The sequence below is a fragment of the Carettochelys insculpta genome, chromosome 9, assembly GCF_033958435.1.
Source record: "Carettochelys insculpta isolate YL-2023 chromosome 9, ASM3395843v1, whole genome shotgun sequence".
Taxonomy (NCBI): Eukaryota; Metazoa; Chordata; order Testudines; family Carettochelyidae; genus Carettochelys; species Carettochelys insculpta.
Window position 1 is genome coordinate 52,386,842 of NC_134145.1, and position 25,457 is coordinate 52,412,298.

Here is a 25,457-nt window from a genome sequence, read left to right on the forward strand (position 1 = left end):
CAGTCAGTGTGATCTAGAGGGTGGTTGGTCCTGCCGTGTGCTCAGGGTCTGGACTTGATGACTTGCAAGTGCCCGTAGAGTTCTGTGATTCTATGAGTTCAGAGTCAGGAGACAGAACAGGAACCAGATCCAAACGCAGGAACCAGAGCTGAGGGTTAGACTCCAGTTACCTGTTCAGAGGCCAGACAAGATCAACACTAGGAATAAGGAGGTAAGAGAGCTGTTACATCCACCAAACGAATGCTGTTCAATTGCTCCAAAGCTGATCTGCTGACATGAGTGGATGGTGTGGCCAATTAAGCAGACTACTGCAGGACAATTGCTCTCTTTAGGTTGCCTGGAGACTGTCTCTGTGGCAGGCTTTGATTCCCACTGTGTCTCCCCAGGCCTTAAATTCCACAGAATAAAACAAAACAGAATTCATCGCCCCCCCATCAGAGGTATGATCTGAATTAAGCTCCTAAGCAGGCTGGGCATTTGGATTATGGTAGGGAAGCCCCCTCTTTTCCTGTTCTAGACAGCGTTGCCTATACCGAGATACAAAAAAGCCGGCCGTGCAACATGAACCTGAGCCCATAAAACTGCAGAGGACGCTGTGTAGTGAGCTGCTTTACAGCTTTCTCAGCAAAACTACCACACAAACAGAACAGCCCTGAACAAGTAGCAGCCCTAGTCTTGACTTCACCCAGAACTGCTCCTGGAAGGCAGCAGCCAGCCAGCCCTTTTTACAGTGCCTGTTGCCTCTTGGTTGATTTCTGTGTCTCCATGAACATTCTAACCACTGGAGAACAAACTTGTATTGGCTGTTCTGGTAGCTGCTTCTGGGTGGCCTCTCTAGGCAGTTGCTGGAGGTTTAAAGTTGTTCCTCACCCCAGTCCAAAAAATACATTCCTCAGAAAGGCGAGGGAGGGTGCATGGGGTGGTGTGGCCTCCACCGGCAGACATCTGGCACCCGGTACACCGACCCCACAGCCAATACATTAAAGTTTTGTACTACACTAGCAAAGATTTTGCTCCTATTGGACTCATCTATACCTTTAAGCCTCAGCTTGTGGTAATAAACAGAGTCATTAAAAGATGCTGCTGTGGAATTTTCTAGAGCATTGTCTAGAAATGTAGGATTTTGAGTCTGTGTGATATATTGTGCACTGTGCTGGGCCAGTTCACTCCCTCATCTAGAGGAACTAACACATGAAGCAGTGCTAGCCTCACCTAGGTCTTGTACAGTCAGCTCCCATTCCAAGAACTGCATTTGTACCTAACTTCTGCTCAGACCAGGAGTGAAGAAATCTAGTAGGTGGTTTCATCAACCCACTAAGGCCCAGGCACAGCTGAACCCATCATAATTTTGTCGGTCATGTTCACTTTGCAGCTGGCAGCTCATCAGAAATATGCCTACTTACCAGTTCATGCTGTGAATCTCATACAAAAGCAGTGATGATTGAGAAACCACTGAAAAGTCATGTGCCACTTTAAAGACTGATAGCTTTATTTGGGCATAAGGTTTTGTGGGTAAAACCTACTTCCTCAAATAAAAGCTCACGCCTACAGAAAGCTGTTAGTCTTTGAGGTGCCACAGGACTCTGCATTGTTTCTGCAGCTACATACTAACATATCTACCCCTCTGAGACTTGTCAGGGTTTACTGGGTTTTCCTTTCTGAATTTTAATGTGGTTGAGATTCCGTTTTCCATTGTCTTGGCATTCTACAAGCATGGCTGCAAGTATTAGCAAATCCAACTGCACCTAAAGAAAATGGGTGAGATGGGGATATGTTGGAGAAGGGCAGAGTGACATTGTAACTCTTACTACCTCCATGTTCTACCAACAGCTTAACTTCTAGCTGCTCGGGAAACACTGATTGCTGATGATGTGCTGCAACTGGCAATATCTGACTAATGATCATGATGATACCTTCTGACCTTAAAGTCTATTAGTGTCTACTGTCACTTCAGTCTATTAGCAGCACTCACTTTTTTGATCTGCCAAGTGTAGAACACAGTATCATTTATTGGTCAAGGGAAGGGTAAGTGCAAAGTACAGGATATCAAAGACTTAAAACAGGCTGTGAAAGAACTTATCAGAGAGTATATTCCATGTTTAGCATTCCCAATTGTAATAACCATTTGCTAAAACCTCATGTGGTGCACATTTGACAGAACACCCTCAATGTACGTTATGGGACAGTGTCCCAGCACATGTAAATTGCTGTAGCACCGTTGAGGACAATAGAGATCTGCAAATTTACACCAGGTGAGGATCCAGCTCTAACTCTGTTGACTGAGCATTAATAAAATTAATTTTTATGGTGGAGGTATGACTAAGAGCATGTATGATGGTATTTTGTTTTTATCTGTGTCTTTAAAAAAGGAATTCTTATGGCCTATCTTTAAACTCCTTTTTCAGTAGAATAGAAACCTGTTTCATTACAACCTTCAGCCTGCCCTGTTCACCCCCTGTATGCATCCAATTCCTTATTGTCAACCTGAGCTTGAAATTGAAGCCTGAAGACAGAATGTTCTGCCTGCGAGGATATCTGTGGGACTCTTTCTGAGCATGTTAGCTACCCCACACACTTCCGTTGCAATGCATACTGGAGCCTATGTTCTTGGCCCACTGCTTTTATATTTTCCTATTCATGGCAACTTCTAGACAAATGAAATAAAAATGTGACCTTAGATTTTTTATGTATAGCTTCTGAAAGAAATAGACTACAACTACACTAGCAAGTTCTGCTGACAAAAGCGGTGGAATATCCACACACAAAATGCATTTTGTTAGACTAAGTTTGACATTTCTGCCAATACCCTTCTGCCTCTTCCATATGACGAAGAGTGACTTTTGTCAACAGATTCTGTTGACAAAAAATCTGTGTGTACACTCTGGTGGGCCTTCTCTCGGCAGACAGGGCATCCAGGATAATGAACAGCCCTTTCTGCTGTGCTTCTGGGTGCCTATTTTATTGAGAGAGTGGTTGGGCAGTCCAGCCACTCTATCAACAGTGGCGCATTCTTCCAATTGGCTTTTGTTTGTGGCCACACTCTGTCAACAGAAGTGTTTTCAGGAAATCTTTTCTGACAGTGACTTCTGTTGACAGGTGTCTGTAGTGTAAGGATACCTATACAGAGTGTGTGTGTATGTATAAACACACATATAAACCTCTAATGCCTTCAATTGGGTAAATGTAGGCATTCTTTCTATGCCTACTGCTCTAGAATTATTTACCAATCTTCAGGTAATATGAACTTCTTAGTATCAATGATGCCATCAGTACCTTGTCCACAAACCTAGCATGGACAGCCTTGTGTGGTAACAGTACAGTAAAAGCTTGATTATCTACCATCGCTAGGGAACAAGGATTGCCCGATAATCATATTTGCATGGAGAAATATGCACCGCTCCTGAGGACTGGAGGCAGGGGAGTGCTTCTGCCAACTCCTGCAGTGCAGCCAGCCCCACACAACCAGCTTCTGCCAGGTGTTCCACCCTGAGGCAGCCAGCCCAGGCTAGGTCTTCAACCCTGTTGTGGAGGGAAGTGACAGAAACCTATTGTTGCTTTATTTAGAAGAATGAATGAATAGTGCTGATTGGCTCTCACCATAACTTTTGCTCAAATTTCCACAAGAGGCTCAGTTCTCTGAACTAGAGTTACTCAGACTGTGTCTGCACCACAAAATTTAGTTGCCAAAAGCCAAGTTGACTTGCAAAAGTTGCCCCGTCCCAAAAGTGACCAAAGCATGTTTGTATTTCCTCCCTCTGTTGATAGACTGTGTCTACATTTTTAGCTGCTTCAGCTGCATGAGCAATGCACTGCTAGACACTATAGGAATGCTGACTGGAGCACAAAGCATCTTGGGACCATGGAAGATGACCCATGAGACACTGCTTTGTTTCCTAGCCCTCTAAGGGTCTTCTGGTTTCTTTTCATGCCATTCTCCCACCTGCCATTCTTTGCTGTGCTCGCCAGCATTTGCAATAAGAAAACCTGGAATCCACACTTCTCTTTTGTGATGTGTTCAGTGGCATGAGAATACCATACACTGCAGCAGAGCTACTTTTGAAGTCACTGACAGACAAAGACAACTCACTGGTGGCCAAGGTTCTGTGTGAGATGGGCAGCAGCAACCTGTCATTGCATTTGGCATGAATAGAGCAGCTGTTCCAGGTAGACAGTTGCTCTCGGGCTAAGGAAGCCATCAGTGGAGGGTGGGATCGCTCTCTTATGCAGGTTTGGGGTGAACAGCAATGACCACAGGATGCACAAAGCAAACTTTCTGGAGCTCTGTACTGAGCTATCCTCCCAAACTGTGGACAAGGACACCAGAGTGAGAGTCGCCTTCTCAGTAAAGAAGCAGGGAAAGAGGTGGGCTTTCTTAAAATGCGAGGGCAATGGATGCCACACGTATTCTGATATTAGAACCATCCAACCTTGCCAGTGAAGCAACTGGAAGGGATACTTCTTAATGGTGCGGTACGCACTTGTGAATTACTATGGGCATTTCACAGACATCAGCGCGGGGTGGTCTGGAAAGGTGCATTATGCACGGATCTTCAGGAAAGGTAGCCTATAAATAAAGATGCAGGCAGGGACAAGGTTATAGTGGGGGATGTGGAAATGCCCATAGTAATATTGGGAGAATTGGCTTAACCCTTACAGCCATGCTAATGAAAGCTTACGCAGGGCACCCAGAGAGCAGAAAGGAGTATTTTTAACAGCCAGTGCCACATGGTTGTGGAATGTGCCTTTGGCAGACTGAAGGGGATATGGAGGTATCTCTTTAGAAAATTAGCTGTTACAGAGGATAATATGCCTTTGGTTGTGGCCATATGCAATACTTTTGCATAATGTCTGTGAATCTGAGGGTGACATGCTTGCTCAGAGATGGAGCACTGAGATACAGTGCTTGGCTGCAGAGTTTGAGCCCTTCTGGGAGCCGTACATCCTCATCTAACTCTAACTTTACCCTCCAGCTTAGGCCCTCTTTCCAGTGATTCCAAGCCCTCTGCAGTATCCATGGGGATCTTGGCTTTGGAGGTGGAGTTGCTCCCAGAATAGCAATCAGCATCTTATAGAACCAACAGGACAGGTCTTGTGTTCAGCACTGGAAGGACAGTTTCCTCCCTTCATCTTATGGTATGATTGCCTCTGCTCCTTTATCTTCACTCTGCTCTTCAGTGTCCCATTCAGCCCTTTTCACACCAGCTTCTTAAACTATGTCTGTATGTGCCGCTCTTCCTTTGGATCACTCACATCTTGGATCACACAGACTCTTCTCCTCACAAATGCTGATTTGATCCAAAAGCACCACTGTGATCCAAGCTGGAAAACATTTGGAGTGATAGATGCCACTCCACACCGAGTCAGCCACCAAGAAATGAAAATGCAGCTTAAAGTTCCCAGGGCCTGTTAGGGGGAGGTGTAGATTGCTGTGAACCAGGTTCCATGGCAATGGAGTTCAAAATGTTGACCAACACTACAGAATATTTCCCAGAGTCAAATAAATATGACCAAAAAAAAAAAAAAGAAGACCTAAAGACGTCATGGTGTCCACACTGTGAATGTTTGTTGACAGTAAAAGGAAGGGGAAGGAAAATGTCCCTCCAGAAGGTGGAAGTATTTTGCCACCAAAACTGGGTATTTTTATGACCAAGTCATTTAGCAGTATATATGCCATCAAAGTTTTGTCACCAAAAGGCAGTTTCCGACAACAAAACATGGCAATGTAAACATAGCCTAATTCTATTCTATCTTGCAAGCCAACCAGCTCAAAGCCATCATGCTCTTCTAAAAGAGACTTGGTCCTGAATTTTAGGCAACTTTATCTATTCCTTGACACACGTTTTGGACTGAAAATAGATGAGCAGTGAAGGTGGTAACACCTGCTGCTAAATCTTTACTCCAAAACATGCTGCTGGTCTTGGCTCTTGAACAATGGAAGAGGAAGGGATCTAATAGCTGCACTGTTTGTATTCATGGCACAATTTTTCTTGGCTGGGAGCCAACACTGATGCTCTGCTAGCTGTGGGAAGTATTCTTTTGATGAATGGTACCTCCACTGACTTTGGAACACAGGCATTACCATATTAGGAAGAAGACTGGTACAATTCTCAGGTCTCATATCAGTTTTCTGCCTCTGGCAGTAGACAAAAATGGATATTTCATATGTCAGAGGAAGAGTAATGCATATGTAGTACAAAAATGGTTTGAGGGCTGGAGAGACTGTAGTAGAAACAATGGTTGTAAGATTATATTATTCCATATATTCAAGTTTGGCTAAGTAATGTCTATTCAGGGACATGATAATACACTCAGGGTATAAAAGATCAGGGAAGAAAAAATATATGTTGCATAGTAATAACATTAAGAAAGAATAGAAAGCGGCACAATTCCAGAAGTAAACAAGCTTCTTCTGTGTGCTGTCTGGCATCCCATACAGTGATTTATGATCAGGCTTGTATGAGAGGAGTAGCTGTTTTAGTTTGTATCTTCTGTAGATTTAGTCTCTTAGTCTATAAGGTACCACAGGACTTCTTGTTGTTTTAGTCAGGCTTGAAGGACATCTCAAACAGGTTCTCACCAGGATCAGTCCCAGTGTAATTCTGTTCAGTATCTTCATAATAGCATAGAGATATACTTATAAAGTTTGAGCCCAATACCAAGCTGGGAGGGGTGAGGATGCTTCAGAAGATAAGATTAATATGAAAATGATCTGCTCGAACTGTAGAAATAGTCTGAAGTAAATAGGATGAAATTCAAAAAGAACAAATGCAAGTTATTCCAATAAGGAAGGAATAATTAACTGCACATGTACAAAATGACTGCTTTGGAAGGGCTATTGTGGAACATGACAGTGGGGTTTGAGTGGATCACAACCTAAATATGCATCAACAACGTAACACTGTTTAAAAAAAAAAAAAAAAGCGAACATCATCCCAGGATGTATTAGCAGAAGTTGTTCTAAGCAAGACACAAGAAATAATTTTTCTACTCCACTCCGTGCGGGTAAGCTCTCAGCTGAAGTATTTTGTGAAGTTCTGCGTGTCACAGTTCAGGAAAGATGTAGACAAATTGGAGAAAGTCCAGAGGAGACCAATGAAAATGCTCAACATTCTAGGAAATTTGACCTATGATATTAAAAATAAATGTTTGTTTGATCTGGAGGAGAGGAGACTCACAGCAGGACGTGCTACCAGTTTTTAAAGACAGAAAAGGTGGTTAAAAGGAAGAGGGAGAAAAAATTGTTTTTGTTAATCTATGAGGTGAGGACAAGAAGCAGTAGTCCTAGAGTGCAGCAAGGGTGGTTTAGGCTGGGCATTAGGAAAAGCTTGTCAGGGTAGTTAAGCCCTGAAACAAATTGCTAAGGAGGCTTTGCAATTTTGATCACTGGAGGTTTATAAAACAAGTTAAATGCTGTCACAAATGGTCTGGATAATACTTAGTCCTTCCTTGTGTGCAGGAGACTGGACTAGATGATCTCATGAGGCTCCTTCCAGTCCTACATTTTTATAATTCTACAATAACCCAGGTTTGTGGAAATTCCATTACTTGACACACTAGAAATAAGTAGACAATAGAAAATAGGGAACAACTCTTGAGAGTAAGATGGACAGAATGACTAATCCATCATCTGTTATGACTCAATGGAAGCTATGTGTGTGTTTTGAGGGTAGGGGATTTTTCCTGAATTTCTGAGCCAATGAAATATATATTTGATTATATGTAGCTTAGCATTTATATCTACAAATATTATGGGGTTGCAACCTTAATTTCTCCCTCTTTTGTAGAGAGGGGGTTCTTTCTTCCCCAATACACTCCAAATCAGTCTTGCCTCTCCTCAGTCTGGTTTAAGAAAGTTTCAAATAGTGACATTTTTTTCCTTCTGGGATCTGAATTCACATCAACACACAGTAGCTGTGTCTACACGTGCACGCTACTTCGAAGTAGCGGCACTAACTTCGAAATAGCGCCCGTCGCGGCTACATGCGTCGGGCGCTATTTCGAAGTTAACTTCGACGTTAGGCGGTGAGACGTCGAAGTCGCTAACCTCATGAGGGGATCGGAATAGCGCCCTACTTCGACGTTCAACGTCGAAGTAGGGACCGTGTAGACGATCTGCGTCCCGCAACGTCGAAATTGCCGGGTCCTCCATGGCGGCCATCAGCTGGGGGGTTTAGAGATGGTCTCTCTCCAGCCCCTGCGGGGCTCTATGGTCACCGTGGACAGCAGCCCTTAGCCCAGGGCTTCTGGCTGCTGCTGCCACAGCTGGGGATCCATGCTGCAGGCACAGGGTCTGCAACCAGTTCTCAGCTCTGTGTATCTTGTGTTGTTTAGTGCAACTGTGTCTGGGAGGGGCCCTTTAAGGGAGCGGCTTGCTGTTGAGTCCGCCCTGTGACCCTGTCTGCAGCTGTGCCTGGCACCCTTATTTCGATGTGTGCTACTTTGGCGTGTAGACGTACCCTCGCAGAGCCTATTTCGATGTGGTGCCGCGCAACGTCGAAGTTGAACATCGACGTTGCCAGCCCTGGAGGAGGTGTAGACGTTATTCATCGAAATAGCCTATTTCGATGTTGGCTTCACGTGTAGACGTAGCCAGTATCTCAGATAGGATGCCTGAGATCTCTCAAGATTCCCCCTTGCCAAGTCAGTAATTTGTTGTCTCATAAGTCTCCTCTCACACTTTCCTATCAAGAGGCTTCTAAGCAGCTGCCACTGCTCCTCAGCTAGGAATCAGTGCTCGTCCTTGGTCAGTCCCCAAGTCCAGGACAACATACTCTTGCTTCTTTAAGATCCTTTACCTGCTGAGAATTGGTTATCTGTCTTTCAGTAAATGAGGTCTGCATTCTGTTTTCCAAATACTACAGTTTAGGAGGAAGACCAAGCCAAAATCAGATCTGGCATTGAATCCTGTAGCAGGCCAAGCTCAACAAGTCCAGAGAGTTTTAGAATCCAGCTTACAAGTTTAGCTTCCTGATGATCTATAACAAAGAATGCCCCAAAGTCTGATTACCTGCTTCATGAAAAATACGCTTTCAATTTAATTGTTTTAAATTGACCTGTCATTATATTTATGGAACAATCTCTTTGTATGGGATCTAGATACGTATAAAGAGAGAGAGAGATAAGACCCCACTGGTCATTGGAACTGCTGTTAGAGACAGTAACTCAAGTTTGGATAATAAAACCAAATGAATTTTATATTATGTTAGAATAATACAATATCTGAATGTATAAAGAGAGGACTTTTTAGAAAGATAAAGGAGGTGATCTTGTCTCTAAATCTGGCACTGTTGAGCCCAAGTAGAATACAGTGTCCAATTCTGGCACTGACATTTGAAAAACAAATAATTGAACATGATTCAGTGAAGAGCAACAAGAATGATTCGTAGTCTGGAAAATATGGCTTACAATGAGACTCTAAAGGATTTTATTATATGTATCTAGGAGCCTGTTAAGAGGCAACTCAATTATGGTCTTTAATTATTTATATGGAGAGAAGATATCTGACACTAGAGGTCCATTTAATCTAGCTGACAAGGTCATTACAAGCTCGAAGGGCTTGAAGTTAAAGTCAGAAAAGTTCAACTTGTAAATAAAATTCAAGTTAATGCTAAAAGTAATTAACGCTAAAAGTAATTAATCATCAGAGCAGACTACTAAGATTTTTTAAATTGTTTATTACTTGGTGTCTTTGAATCAAGCTTGTCTATCTCTCCAACCAACATACTATTGTTCAAAAACAAGTTGTTGTGATATACATAGAAATCATTGGATGACATTTTATGGTCCGTGTAATGAGGGAAGTCAGACTATGTGATCCTAATGATCTTTTCCATCTTAAAAAAAAAAAAAAAAAAAAAAAAAAAAAGACACTGAAAATCCTAGGAAAAGTTGTCAACTATCTTTTATATTTTCCCTCTTTTTCATTATTTTCCATGCATTTTAAACTGTTTTGATGCAGATCATTAACCACACAGTGAATTTGTAAGAAAACATTCCAGAATGATGTAAAATGTATTTTATGTGAATATTTAATTACAAGTTTGCATTGTCATCTTGCTCTGAAACAGTTTTATCTTGATGTTACATCCAGGTTCTATAACTGATGTAGTTGAAATGAAAGCACGCAACTGTACCTACACATAACAGAATACGTAATAATCAAGGTTTTTCCAACATTTTTTGTGTTTTAGTTATTGATTAAATCAGGTTAATAGATCGTTATCTCTGTCCAAGCAAAACAAAGTGGTATGTAATATTTGGGTATTCAGTTGTTCAGTAGATGGGTTGCTAACCTTTGTATGACAAAAATGTTTTGTTTAATTTCTTTTGGTATTAACTTAAAGGGAACACAATCCATTTTAGCTGTGCAGGAGCAGTCCGGACTTTTAATGGTTTGTTCTGCTGTCTCATGTCTGCTTCAGAATGCATTTATGGGAGACAATCTTTTTAAAAAATGAACACAGGGTTAAAACAGTCATTTCTAAATTGTGGTCAATAGGCCCTTTGGTTATGCCGACTCTGCTGATGGAGAAGATAGTGACTCCAAATAATCTGCCAAATAAAATAAAAAAAAACAAAAAACAAAAAGAATGAGAGCTATTTTTCACGTGGCCTATCCCAGCCATTCTAATTGGTAACCATGTATATTAGAGCCTTCAATGTTTATTCTTGCCTTTCATTCTGGACGTTTTAATGAAAATATATACCATCTGTTTGTTTATCAGAGACCTTCTGTCTGTCAGACACTCAGATGAATCTTTTCTTTTACATGATACCATTTCAAAAGTGGAGAAGCCATAATTGACATATCCATCCAAGTTATAATCCTTTTACCTTAAAACCGTCCCATATATTATATCCCTGCAGTAGCCACCAATCAGACCATGACTTTAATCTGAAGCAAGCCATAAAGCAAGACAAATGCCTAGTGATCCTCATAAAGGTAATGCTATTGCAGACACTGAGAAATAAAAATAGTCCCTTGATTAGACTTTTGAGGACAACACATATTTTTGTGAATAATTCTATGCTGAATCTTAATTGGTAAGTAAATGAATAAAATATATTTATTACTGCTTAATTGACTTGTTTACTTTCCTTGCTATCAGAGTTTGTTTTTTTTTTGGGAGGGGGTGGATTAGGAGATGGTGCCTGCTGCATATGCTGTTTTGAATTTATTTAGCTTCATCTTTGAATAAAAAAAGTGCATTCTTATTTGAAGAATCTGATCTGCTGGAAGAATGTTTCAAAAGCAGGGTCTAAACCTCGAGAAACTTCTGCAAGAGCTCTGCTTGGCCTTGTGTGGTCTGACTATGTCTTTCTAAAGCCTTTAAAATAGTGAGCTAAAGTAGACATGATTGTTGTGCAAAGGAAATTTTACTTTTTGAAAGGACTTTTTTAAAAATTTCCCTTACAAAATGCTAAGAAATAAGACTGCTTTTGTCTGAATTTTGAATAATTCTGAATTTATATTCAGTGCCTAACAAAATCAAGTGGTTCTGTAATTAAGGTCATATCACAGGCTGAACAAAAGCAACAGGAATTGCTGCATCCTAAGTGGCTTATTTATTTTTTCTCCAGATGACAATTTTGTTATAGCGTATTCCTTCCATTTCTAATAAATAATGTTTGCTGTTTGGCCTATGTTTAAAACACATGACAGAGGATCACCAAGCAAAGCTTGTTGTTACACATTGCCCCCAGCAAGGCAACAGAGTGGTGTACTTTGCTAATGAAAACATTTGTATGAATGATGCATTTCTGAATGCAAATTGTTTTGTTTTCCAGAGAGTTTGGCCGCTGGAAAGTAAACAATCTAGCTGTTGAAAGAAGAAATTTTCTTGGCTCCCCATTGCCTCTAGCACCCGAATTCTTTCGGAACATAAGACTCCTAGGACGTCGCCCAACCCTTCAGCAGATCACAGAGAACCTTATCAAGAAATATGGGACACATTTCTTACTGTCAGCTACTCTGGGAGGTATGGTTAGTGATATGGAACAGCTTCATTATTCATGCAGCTCTGTGTTGAAAATGACCACAAACAGTCAGAATGGGTATAAATTGCTACCTTGTTTTATCAGTACTATTAAAGTTAAATTGTTTAACGAACTTCTCTAGTTGAAGCAAGAGGGAGTCCAGTGGCACTTGAAAGACAAAGCATTTTATTACGACCTAAACTTTTGTGAATTGCAACTCACTTAATCAGATGAATGATGTGAAAGAAACTCTGTAGCATCAGTCTCCTCTTCCCTTGGACTGAGAGTGGGGTCTCATTTGGTATAGGAGAGGAATTAGGCAGTACCTTTCCCATGGGAGGAAAGTTAGGAGAATGATAACACTTGGGGGTTGCTCATTGTTCCCTCCCTGTCTCTGTGAAAATTAATACAGAGAAACTGTAGTGTCTTTTCACAGACGCTACTGTGTGGTTAGAAAACTCCCTCCCTTAAAGACAGAAATCTTGTGGGTGCAGCCACTGGCTGCAGAAACTCTTTCTTCTCTCTCAAAGATTGGTGGATGGAGTATAAGGGACACAGAACCACTGTAGAAGCAGTGGGAGTATAGGTAGCTGTTTTTGTGTTATGGCCTTTTTACTGAAGGGAAGGGAACCTTCCAATGGAACAGTGTGAAAGAAATTCTGCATGGAGAATTTTATGAAGAATTTCTTTTCACTTGCTCCCCTCCCACCATTTTTTTTTTCTGAGAGGGTCCAGCTAGACCCAGAACTTGTTTCATGAGGAATAGAAAATAATGCCTAAAGAGAAGCTCACTAACATAGCATGGATACTACAAACAAGCACTCAAGTACGAATACAGGGAACTTCATCTTGGGCCATAATTATAATTTAATGTTTCCTAGAATTAGTTTAAATCAGAAGAGACAACTGCCAACACCTGAAATGTCAACCCTTAACCATTATTTCACTCACCTTATGTTTGACCAACCACCACAAAGCTATTTTATGTGGACATTTTAAAGCATTTCATAGAAATTCAAAGACCTGACATTTTGCATTTTTAGTCATGAACATTTCCAATTTTTTTTATAAAACATGAAAATTGGACAAAAACAATTGGCTTACGAAACAATGAATTTCAGAGGCCCAATTTCTCACTGCACTCATCCTGAGCTCAGATATGATACTTTGATAACTGGCAAGATACTGGAACAAATTATTAAACAATAAGCAGGAGCATGGCACTTGTGGCCTGCAGGCTGCACACAGTTCATCATGGTAGTTGCTGGGAGGCTGACAGATGCTTTTTTTGCCTAAGCTTCTACATGCACATCTGCTCCCAGTGCCTGCACTGTGCTGTTCCTGGACAATGGGAGCTGTGGGAAGTGGTGAGGGTTGGGCCAACGCAGCTTCCATTGCATAGTTCAGAGGCAAACAGTAAAAAAAAAAAAAAAAAAAAAATAGAGAACCTGACCTATGAGGATTTTTTTAAAAGTGTTTAGTGTTTTGAAAAGGAGATGAACAAGTGACCTGATAAGTGTCCAGATACGTTGAGGACTGTGATAAGTTGTTCTCCATGTCCACTAAGGGTAGAACAAGAACAAATTGTCTTAATCTACAGCAAAATAGAATTATATGCTCTGTTAGGAAGCTCTTGCTAATTATAGGGATTTTAAGCATTGGAATAAGCTTGCAATGGAAGCTATGGAATCCATGTCACTGGAGGTTCTTTTTTTTTTTTAAAAGCACACTTTGGACAAAGACAGGGACTGTCTAGGTTTTCTTGGCTCTGCCTCACCTCAGAGCATTGGCCTTGATGAGCTCTCAAGGTAATTCCCACACCCTGCTTTGTATAATTGTGTTCTGGGGCAGGTCTTTACAAAGAAAAAGTGTTTGGTATCAAAGGCAGGGGTCAGCACAAGCCATCATGTTGCCCAAACACGCATTTTTATGGGGACCATAAGTAACTCTCTACACAAAGGACACTTTTTTCTGCAATTGTGAGGGAAGAGAACAGAGCCCACAATGGCTAAGACAACAGGGGTCTGCCTAAGTTCTCTGCCATCCACTTACCTCAGAAAGTCTGTGCTGTGATTTTTAATCATTAAGCAGAATGACATTTTTTAACTCCTTACTACAACTCATACAAATATTTGGCCCCACTACTGTAGCTAAAAGATTCATCATCAACACAAGGCAGTCCATCAACAAATGGATATCCACCAAGGAAACATATTTATGCTACTTCAGCAGCTGTAGGCTTTACATATTATTGCTCCATTTTTCTGAAGATTAGGCTATAGTTAGTCTGTCAAATGAAAATTTTCAGAAGTGGCAAGGTATGTACCTAAACCTGATATCTTTTAACAGTAATGGAACCTGTGTGTCTAATCCCTGCATCATGTTTTGGAATCTGAAGGTTCAGTAAATAATTTGGATCTAGTTTCACAACAGATTGAAGAACTCAAGGATAGGAGCATTTGGCTCTAAATCCAGCTGTATTGCTCAGGGTTGAAGGACTGTGGCTAGTGACAGGGTAACCCAAAGCCTCTCTGCTCCAGCAGGTTCCAGCCCAGGGCCCTCTGACTAGCAAGTAGGCTATGTGGCCTGCATGGTAAATGCCACTAAGCCTACTCCTTGGTCATCACCTACTGTTGCCTTTATTCCCCTCCCCACCCCAAAGTCACAACAGAGGGTCACTTATGTTCCTATCGACTCTGGCCTAGGGGCTTTTTTCTTTTTATTGTAGCCCAACATTCCTGGTCTCCATGACCTTTGGAAGCACACAGGCAGGGTCTGTTCCAGGCAGCAAAGAGCTCCAGTGTATAGCTCTGTCTTGTCTGCTGGAGATAACAGCATAGGACTATCTCCTTGATCTATCCATCATGACTGAGCAGAGTAGCTATGCTTTAAGTCTGCCACTACTCTGAGTATGCCCAGCAGATGCATCTGGGCAAGGCCTTTTGGGCCCAAAGTGGTTAATTAACCTTTGGATCACGCATATGGAGCTTATACAGTCCATCATAGAGGCCTACAGAGCAAATTTTTTCTCCATAAAAAAGAATTAGCACACAAGATTACAAACCAGACATTACAAAATGAAATGACATTTTAGAGATGCAGTTTTATTCCTTAGCGGGTAATTATAATAAAGTTAATTCCAGTGATTGAGTGTTCTTCTTGCAGGGCAATCCTGTCAAAAGCCCTTATTCACCTGAGGAATGATTTTCTTTGCTATGTTTCATAACTGAATTCCAACTATATATTAATAAAATGACAGTAACCCTATTCTCCTTTGGCAGATAACTCAGTTCCAAAACAATCAAAATGTGATTTTTGGAAAAGAGCATTCCAGAAGTACATTGACTTTCTGTGCCATTTTAATAATTTAAAACATTAAATTATATCACTATTTTAAGAAAATAGAATTTCTCTGGCAAATACCTAATAATTTAATGGAAGTTTAAGCACAAATTGTATATATGTTGATCAGCAATCTGTTACTGACACTTCATTTAGTACAAGACCTTCAGAATTTCTGATAATTTCCCAGAGCTAAGAGGGAGTTCTTCAGGATATGATCTATACTTTGACATTAGAGGGGGCATCCTGACTCCATTCAATACACTGGTAGAAAGTCCACTGATGAAAGTGAGATCAGAGGAACCCTAGATATTTTGATTAAGATTCAAAAAAAAATTCAAAATGTCCATAAAATTCATAAAAGTCCATATCCTGGAAAGCCAATTTGTGTGGGACCTCTGCTTCCTTTTACTGGAGTTTTGTAGCTGAAAGCTTTGCAGAGTGGAGAAAAAAGGTTTTTTTAATATGTGTTTAACATCAGGTCAGGCACCACAATCTTGTTCATATAGGCTGTCTACACTAGAGAGTTTTTTCGACAGAAGGGGTCTCGACGGAACTCTGCATTTGCCTTGATAGCATTATCCCTCAAAAATTTGAAGCATAACAGTCTGTCAACAGAGTGGTGCAGTCTGGCACTTTGTTGACAGAGCAAGTTGTGTGCTGTGTATGGATTCAATCTGTTGACAGAGGTTCTGTCGAGATTTCCCTGTCGACAGTAATTTATGTTGACAGATGCTTCCAGTATAGACATAGCCATAAAGTAAAAATGATAGGGTTTGATCCACCTGATCATCTGTATCTCTCATGGATCACAAATGATTTGCTTCTGTTCAATACCATTTGAGGAGGATGCCTGTAATATCACTGGTGAATGGAGCATCAGGCAGAGTGGCGGCTGGTGTGCCTGATCGTGAGCCCCAAGTTTCTCTGGTCAAGGTTCCTGAGTCTTTTAGACAATGGGGTCAGGGAACCTGGGCTCTCCCACTCCACTGAGTCTCAGTGCAGGGCCCTGTGTGTGTCAAACACTAGACATCAGGTCTTCCCAGCACAAACCCACCATACTGTGTTACTTCCTAGCACTGTCACTTCATTTGGGGGTGTGTTCCTTATAGATGCATTTGCTGGGGATGTCTGGGCCTCCTATAGCAGTCCTTGGCTACATCTACACTAGCCTAAATCTTTGAAATGGCCATGGAAATGGCCATCTTGAAGATTACTAATGAGGCGCTGAAATACATATTCAGTGCCTCATTAGCATGCCGCCAGCCACAGCTCTTCAAAATTGCCACTTTTCGCTGTTGCATGGCTCGTCCAAATGGGGGTCCTTTTCAAAAGGACCCTGTCAGCTTTGAAATCCCCTTATAGGAATAAGAACCCCCTGTCTGGACGAGCCGCACAGAGGTGAAAAGCAGCAATTTTGAAGAGCCGCAGCCAGCGGCATGCTAATAAGGTGCTGAATGTACATTTAAGTGCCTCATTAGTAATCTTTGAAATGGCCCTTTGCATGGCCATTGTGAAGATTTGGGCTAGTGTAGACACAGCCCCTGAGTATATTTGAAAATTAGGCCATGTAAACTAAATTTGTGGAATTACTAATTTTAAGGGCTGCCAGTTGACATCTAGTATCATATGCACAGTTCCCTTTCTGTAGCTGGAATTCCTTTGGGGATTAGCATACATGAGAAATCTTAAAACATGCACTTCTCTATTTCATTAACATAAAGATGTAGTAGTTCCCTCACATAATCCCACTCTTACCTTTCATTTAATTAGGCTTCTCAAAGACCTCCTGCTTTCATACTCTCAGATAAGAAAAGACTAAGCCAAATACGCACATTTCTTTTATTTAATAGTGCTCCAGAACATTTGTATTCATGATCATAAAAGAAAACTTGGCAAATGACTGACCTTGTGGTAAGATTTGTGTGCCTCTGCGACCATTTGGCATGCAGGAATATCCCTTTTTGACCATAAAGGGAATGCTTGCACATGGCTGTCTGTAAAATGTTCTCAATTCTTTATTCACAAACATAGAAATATACTCCTCAAGGGTATTCTAAAATGAGACCTCTGTGAAGTTACCCAGTATTTCATGTTGTTAAGAGATAACATGGAAGACAGAATTTCTAGTTGTTCTTATTTCTTTTAGAAATTGTGGCTGCTAGTGGCTAAGAAAAGTGTAAACTATTCTAATGAAAAGCGCCAGGTACAAGACTTGTTGAGAAGGATGCGATGGTATATTACACTAACCCACCTGGCATCAGTGAGGTACATTTGTGAGTTCTTGTGCGCATCTGGCAGAGGAGTAAGATGCCCCTTTGTGTCCCTGCATGGGCCATCTGAATGTCCAGAAGTTGTGAGGGAACATCACAAAGGTGTGTGGGTAGAGACGAGTGTTACCCTCTCTTTAGCCCTATGCCAGTCTGTGCAATGGAATCTGGTCGCTGCCCAGCTCCTAGGACAGCATAGATCCTCCTTATTCAGGCTGGATTGTAAAGTTACAGAGTAGCCCCAAACAAGAAAAGTGGCAATTACCCCCTGCGTCCCTTCAGCATGACACTCTGCAAGAGAATGCTGAAAGAGTTTTTATTTTTAACTTTCATGCAGGCTTTGGCCGAGAATGGATGAAAGTCCTGAGACATGCAAAGATTGTCCTTTCTGCACCATGCAATGCAAGAAGTCACCTCATTTTTCCACTGATTTTTTTTAACAAAACACAATGACTCAAAAATTCAGATTTCCATACTACTATATATAAAGGGCACAGTGAGTCCAGCCTCAATTATAAACCAGTATGGGTGTATTTCCTTTATTGTGGAATTAGGAATGACTGTGATACTTCAGGAGCCACAATGAAGGAGGTGAAGGTCGATGTTGATCCTTGGAAATGTGGGTCGTAGATGACTCAGCAAAGGTATAGGCCTGGAGAGGGTAAGTCATAATGTTCATTTACAAGCGAAGAGTCTCTATTTCTACTAATAGTGAGATGAAGCACCTATCTCAGTACTACTCTGTGATGAGGACAGTAGATACATAGAGAGAGAGGATCTTCTCCCCCCCCCCACCCCCCGCAACTACTTTGACAGGAATTGTTGATAAGATAACTACAATGCAGGATGTTTGCTGGAGCCAGGGGCTTGCAATAAAATTCGGGCCAGCCAGAAGTGCGTAATAGGCCAGATCTATAAAGGAGCTTGAGATTTGTTTACTTGCTGTAGAGAAGAACTTGTCAGTGTTGATCCTAGTCAGAAATTAGAATTCTGTAACTGAGAAGCATGATGTTCATACCCACCGGTAGAAATCATCTCACTTGTGTTGCAGGCCCTGAAAAACAAATGAGAAAGATACATTTCATCTTTACATCACACAATATGGTATGGCTAGCTCAGCTTAATCCAAATTTCTTGCCACTATCCTCTCTTTCAATTATAGCTTCATATGTAGGTTTACCATTTACACTCTTACTGTGTTAAAATGTCATTAATAAGGAGAGAGTTTACCTCATGTTCACAGAGAACATACAGACAACCATAAAACTCTGTATCTGGTGTCCGTTGATTTCAATTGAGCTATGACAATATGATCTTGTTTTGATTTCCATTACACACTTTACATGGAAAGGTACTACTTATCTGAGAGGCAGAATCTGATCCTAAATGATCCATATAGTTTGTATGACATGGGAGAGAAAAACAGATGTTTTTCATTAGACTCACTTTCTTTTTGCAGTGTTTAACACTGTACAATTCAATAACAGAAAATTTCAGTTTCTGCTAAAAAAAATTTACTGTCAGTCCTACTCTACTATACAAATATGTTATGCAATTAATACATAAATGTTTGGAATAAAACACTGATAATTAGCATGACCACAGAAATGTTGGCACATCTACTCTTGGCTTAGCTTACTGACATTTTGGACATGGCCATTCCCGTTGTGTGTGTTACTAGTGGGAAGAATCATGTGATAAAACTCAAAAGGGGTGTTCCTACAGAAATGGAAATTGCATTAATATCAATGAAAGAACTGAACATAAGATAAGGGGCAGAAGATAACCCTAACTTGTTCATTTTCGTGTTTCATACAATATGAAGTTACAGTTATCCTGTGATTTCTCTTTAATGAGAACTTTTGTCACAGACCAACAATATTTGCACCTAATATAAGAAGCACACATACACAGAACTCTGAACTGATCATTATTAAGGACACATGAGTATTAATAAAAACAAATTCTGGTCTGTAAATTTGATCATTAATCTTCCTGTACATTGACAGTATCACGTAATTCTTACTTATAACATTAACTATAATTTGAAACCCTGAACTTTAGGATCCAGCAGGAAGAGGATATAAGAAGACAGTCTTTCAGCTCAGAGACACATCTAGATGACCTGAGGCAGATAATAGTTCTAAGTATTTTAATCATATTGTTGCACATTATAAAAAAGGCATTTTCCCTAGCCACAGACATGTATATGTAGTTACAGCTGTTACCATATTATGTCCACTTGAATCAGTGCTGGCTATTTGCATTTGTTATGTAAAAGGAAAAATCTTAAAAGGTATTCTTAAGACCCACACAGCTTTAATTCTTTACTTTTGAATTCCTTCTATATACTTTTGTACAGCCTTTTCTCAGCTGAATGACCACAAATTGAATAGATCTCTGTGTTAACTTTCAAATGGCCACCCTTATTATGCAGCTATTTTTTTCTGAGAGATTTGTTTCAGTTCAAAAGTTTAAATTTCAAATATAAATCTAGGAAAATATGTTTTTATAAACCTAAAAATAATTAAATATCTAGATTAAATAATAGTTTTTTTTAAATACCAGGACTTAAAGGGACATCAAAATATGTCACGAAAAGGTCAGTCTGTAATTACTGCACACTGATGGGTATCTGTTCATGTCAGCAGCTATATGCTAATAAAGCCTTAACAGACCATCTATGCTGATCTCTTGAGCCAGTTATTGGACTATATGGAGTTGTTTCGTGATCAGGAAAAAAATATATTTTTCTGATACATCTTTTTTTTTAACCTTAGGAAGCTGAAGCAATCTGTCTCCTGAGACAAAATACTGCATTTAGAGATTCCAGGAAGCACAGCTGTGTGCATCTAATGCTGAATACTAAAAAAACCTCCTAATATTATTCACTGTCATTAATCCTTTTGAGTTCTTAAAACTCATAACCTTGAATAGTTTTCTAAATCACATCTATTTTTTAGCTAATGCTTACATGTCATCTTAGCCTATTTCATGGTTGCAGACTACATCTGGTAAGAAACATTCATCCATGTTTCAAATAGATCAGAGAAGTCTATTCAGAGGGGGTGGGTGTGTGTGTGTGTGTGAGAGAGAGAATATTTAACTTCTCATGTATTAGATTCAATTCACTCAAACTTTCTTAAAATGCTGCAGGTATTTGCTGTGGATCAGAGCCCTCTTCTCCCAATTCTGGAACCACATCAATAAATAAATAGAAAGATTTGAGAAATTCTGTGGTGTTTCTGTGTGGTTCTCCCTATCACTGCCTAGTACCAAATCAGCCTTGTGAGAGATGTGTTCATAAGATATACCCCTTTGTCATGTTAACCACTAAAGTGGCCTAAAATGGACATTTACCTGCCATGTAACTATATATCCATCCCAAATTTCTTGAGGAAAAATAGGCCTGGATTCTCTTAAAATATGTTCACTCTGCCCTAGACACACAGACTATGGTTATACTAGTGGAAAGTCCCACATATAAAATGCATTTTTGACAGTTTGTCAACAAAACACAACACTTTTGCTGGCTGCATTCTGCCTCTCATCCATGAGGCATAACACTGCTGTTGACAGAGGCTGTCAACAAAAGAGCTTCATGGACACTCTGGGGGGAGCCTTCTCTCAACAGCCAAAAATGGGCAGCTGTGCTCCAGGTGTCAGTTTTGTTGGGAGAGCAGCTGGGCAGTCCAGCTGCTCTGTCAACAGAGCAGATTGCTCTCCTGATCGGCTTTTGTGTGTGGCCGCACTATGTTGACAGAAGTTTTGTCAGGAAATCTCTTCCAACAGTGATTTCTGTTAACAGAGAGCTGTAATGCAACCATAGCCACATAGACTTCATGGTGTGTGTGTGTGTGTAATATCATATGTTATGCTAACTTATCATTGCACACAACATAGATTTCATGACCAGTTACAAACATTTCCAGAAAAGTGCTTCTTCATCTTGCAGTATTTTCTCCTTTCTTAAGATAAATTTCTACTCCATCCTCTTTCTCATGTTGTGGAGCACCTTTTTCCTCATATAGTTGCCACAAATTTCATATAGGACTACCCAATGGTTATATATCTTTACCTGCTTGAAGCATCTAGGTCATGGTTCTCAACCTTAATTACACCAGGACCTTCTTCTGACAACAAAATTACTTCATGACCACAGGAGGGTTGACCAAAGCCTGAGTACTGCCACCCTGTCTGAGGAGGGGGCACATCAAAAGCTCAGTGGCTTCAGCCCCATGCAGGAGATCTGTAAGGTGAGCCCTGTTAGCCATAGTGGGTCTCAGATTTTGGCTTCAGCCTTGGGCCTTAGCCTGGCTAATACTAACCCAGGCAACTCCATAAAAGTGGGATCACAACTCACTCTGGGTTCCTACCTCACAGTTTGAGAACCACTTTATTGGTGCTGCTGGGATATAAATGTACATAATTATAATAATGGCTTGACTTATTAAGGGAGTTTATGGCAGCAAGATGTGCCAAGCCCACTAAAATTCAATGGGAGCAGAATTTTAAGCCTAAATCCTTAAGCCTTCTTTGACAGTCCCAGCCAATATACAGAAACACATTTTAATATGCATAGTTATATCTGGTTTCTCATGTGATAATGGAGAAAAATGTTGTTAGAGCCTCTTGTCTAAACCATTGCAGCATGCCCCTGAATCAATATTCTTCTAGATGCATGGTGGAGTTTAACATTGCACAAAACATAATTTTGTTTGATTTGATTCAGTGAAAGTATTCAGCTATTTCCAGGCTCGTTACAGTGGCTCTGAAACCAAGTGTAGTTCTCAGGAAACAGAACACGAAGCATAAAGAGAGATGGATGAACACAATGTTTTTCTTGCCGTGATAAATGTCACCTCATCCCTCACGTAAGCCTGAAATGGTTGGAATTGGACTGTAGGTGAGAACATTAAGGTATAGACAATAGCATGATGTGCTAACTAGAACCAAGCCCCAAGGAAATTTTTCCCACAGAAAAATTTTGGAAAGAAGAGCAACCATTATTTTTGTCAAGATTATCCATAGGAAATTCCTCATATTTTTGCTGAAATATTGCTATAAAACTATAAACTTTCTGGGCAAAACAGACTCTCTTTGGCTGTGTCTACACTACAAAATAACTTCACAGTAAACAACTTCGAATCTGAGCATCTAAACACACCCTACTTCAAAGTTAAATTGGGTTGGTTAAACTTCGAAGTAGGGCACTACTCTATTCCCGGAAATGGAGTAAGGACTTTTAAGTTAGGCTCCCTACTTTGAAGTTAACTTCTAAGTAAGGGAAAATGTGTGTAGACTCTCTGCTGGCTACTTCCATGTAGTGCCTAACTTTGAAGTTAACTTTGAAGTTAGTTCCTAGTATAGACATAGTCTTTGTGAAAAGTTTCATTCTGTCTTAAACCCAATTTTCCAATGAAAAGCTTTTTTGATAGAAAAAATATAAATGAGCCCTAGTTATAACTATCATAGAATAATTAAGGCTTTAAAAGTGGATCCTGAAAAGATATTTAATTGCAAAATATGCAGAAAAATCAAAGGAATTGTCTCCTGTTTTGCAAGGATTTTTCTTTACTGTGGGGAATGTTGTCATTTATCTTGCAAGGGATGGTAGCTTTCTTGTGATGAAAAGATGCTCAAGCTCATTGTGATGTCACTTTAAGAGACAAAACCCCTGATTAGGAGTAATGGAAAATTGCAGGAAAGTGAAAAATCTGTGGTAAATTTCCCAATTTACACAGGGAATTTTTGTACTTTTTTGCAATGCATTATGATGGATGCTCCACTCCAGGTTACTCATTGACAGTTACTTATCTCAAGCAAGGTATTGTGTACTTGCTGTCCCTTGCAAATGGCATGAAGATGTTGTCACATGGAAGACAAAAGGACTAACAAATCCATAGAGTAATTATATGAAGTGAAAGGTTGAGGCGTAGACCTTGACTTGTTCTGTCACTTCATATCTTGTAAAGGATTTAACCTGGTTATTTTGTGGCATGGTTTGTAAAATCATTTTACAGCTATGTTTGAAACTTGACAGTAAGTAGTTTGGAGGCAGAATCTGCTAAAAATTGGGGCCATATTCTCATCTCTTTTACATTCCAGGCAGAATCAGTAGGCTTTGCTGAGCCTTCCCACAAGCACTTTATACTCATGTAGAGCAGTTTGTAGTAGCAATTAAAGTAATTCTAGTAACAGAGAGACAGGAAATGTAGGGGAACAATCCTTGTATCTATGGAGGCCAAGAGAATTCACATTTCCTTGCATGCTAAGCTATGTACAAAAATCCCTCTTGCAGATATTTACAGGAAGAATAGCATAAATACAATATATTGAATTCTGGCAGATTCTGTCAAGTAGATCCACTTCAGAAAATCAGGTAGATAGATTCTGCTCCCTGGCAAAACCAGAATTTTTGGTCCAGCTTTGCTGATCTTAACTCAGTCAAAACTCTCCTTCAATTTGTGGTAGTTTTGGCAGAATAGGTTTACCATTGCATGCAAATTTCCAGGGTAGTGGTCTTCAGGAAAATATAATATAAAGACCATTGATCGCCTTAGATTAAAATATTTTTCTCTCTCCAAATGAAAAATTAGAAACAAAATTTCCAGTTAAAAATGTTTGCTGACTGTATAATCTTTGGAAGTGTCACCAGAAGTGATCTCCTGCACTGAAACATGTTCTTAATCTGGAATTGCTACACCAACAATATATTCTTTAAGAATTTGTCAGTTTTTCTGCATCACACATGTTATCCTTCTCTAGCTGTATTTGTTGGCACATATGCCCACTTGAAACTGGCATACCCTCTTGGGAGTGGGCATAATGCCACCATAACAGCTGGGTATACAATGTAACTAGTACAAGCAACTCTATTATGAGACAGACTCTCTTCTGGGAATGAGGAAACAACAGTCTTTTTAGATGTTAGGCATGCTGTGAGATTTTATGATTTCTTTTAAACTCATCACAAAAGTAAGCATGAAACTTCGACCCAGGGAACTCGATGGAACAAAGATTTTCATCATAATGTATCATTTAAAAAAAAAAAGTCCTCTGTGAGACACAAACATAAACATTATGGAAATCTCCTATAAAAGTTTACAGTGATCATATCAAAATGGAAGATGTAATTGATTGTTTTAATTTATTGTTTATACAGGAGAGGAATCACTCACAATTTTTGTGGACAAGCGGAAGCTGAGTAAGCGATCAGAAGGAAGTGATCCCAGCACCAACAGTTCCTCTGTGACTCTGGAGACTCTGCACCAACTGGCAGCCTCTTATTTCATTGACAGGGATAGTACCCTTCGTAGACTTCACCATATTCAAATTGCCTCAACTGCCATCAAGGTATGAGAAATTGCTCTGGAGACAAACTTCAAATATTTTCTCTTGAGTAGGTCCTCTGCTTGAAGAGGTTCTCCCCTTACCAGACATGCCTGGCTTGGGCTTTCATTAATGACACAGACTTGTTAGGAAATTAATCTTAGTTAATTTAAAGTGCAGGTGTTGGAAAGTAAGCATTACATACATTTTGGTTGATGGCAAGGTATATAATTTCAGAAATACAGGTAGTTAATGTTACTGCAGGTAGTCAGCCTTTCAGACTAACATTTGAAAAACATGTAGCTGTTACTTGCATATGCTGACTATGCAGTTGTGTGTAAAAAGACTTTTCCATTCAACTTTTCAGTGATTATCTATCAGTCATCATAAAAATAAATTGAATGTAGAAACTCATTTCTGGAAAAAAAAAGATATCACTTTATGTTCTAAGTCTGGAGAATTTTAGATCTAGCTTACTTCATATTACAGTGTTTTGGCTGCACCCTTTTTTCTGTTACACCGGTTTGCCTACCCTGC

At 40.1% G+C, this 25,457-nt stretch overlaps 1 protein-coding gene across 2 annotated transcripts in view; it reads left to right on the forward strand.

Moving 5' to 3' along the window:
- BRINP3 (BMP/retinoic acid inducible neural specific 3) overlaps positions 1 to 25,457 on the forward strand; it is a 250,327-nt gene that overhangs the window by 128,895 nt on the left and 95,975 nt on the right. The window contains exons 2-3 of one of the 2 annotated variants that reach the window (XM_075003055.1): positions 11,788 to 11,978; positions 24,754 to 24,944. In XM_075003055.1, the coding sequence (XP_074859156.1) occupies positions 11,788 to 11,978; positions 24,754 to 24,944 (382 nt within the window). The remainder of the gene's footprint in view (positions 1 to 11,787; positions 11,979 to 24,753; positions 24,945 to 25,457) is intronic. The other variant, XM_075003056.1, reaches the window with a different exon arrangement.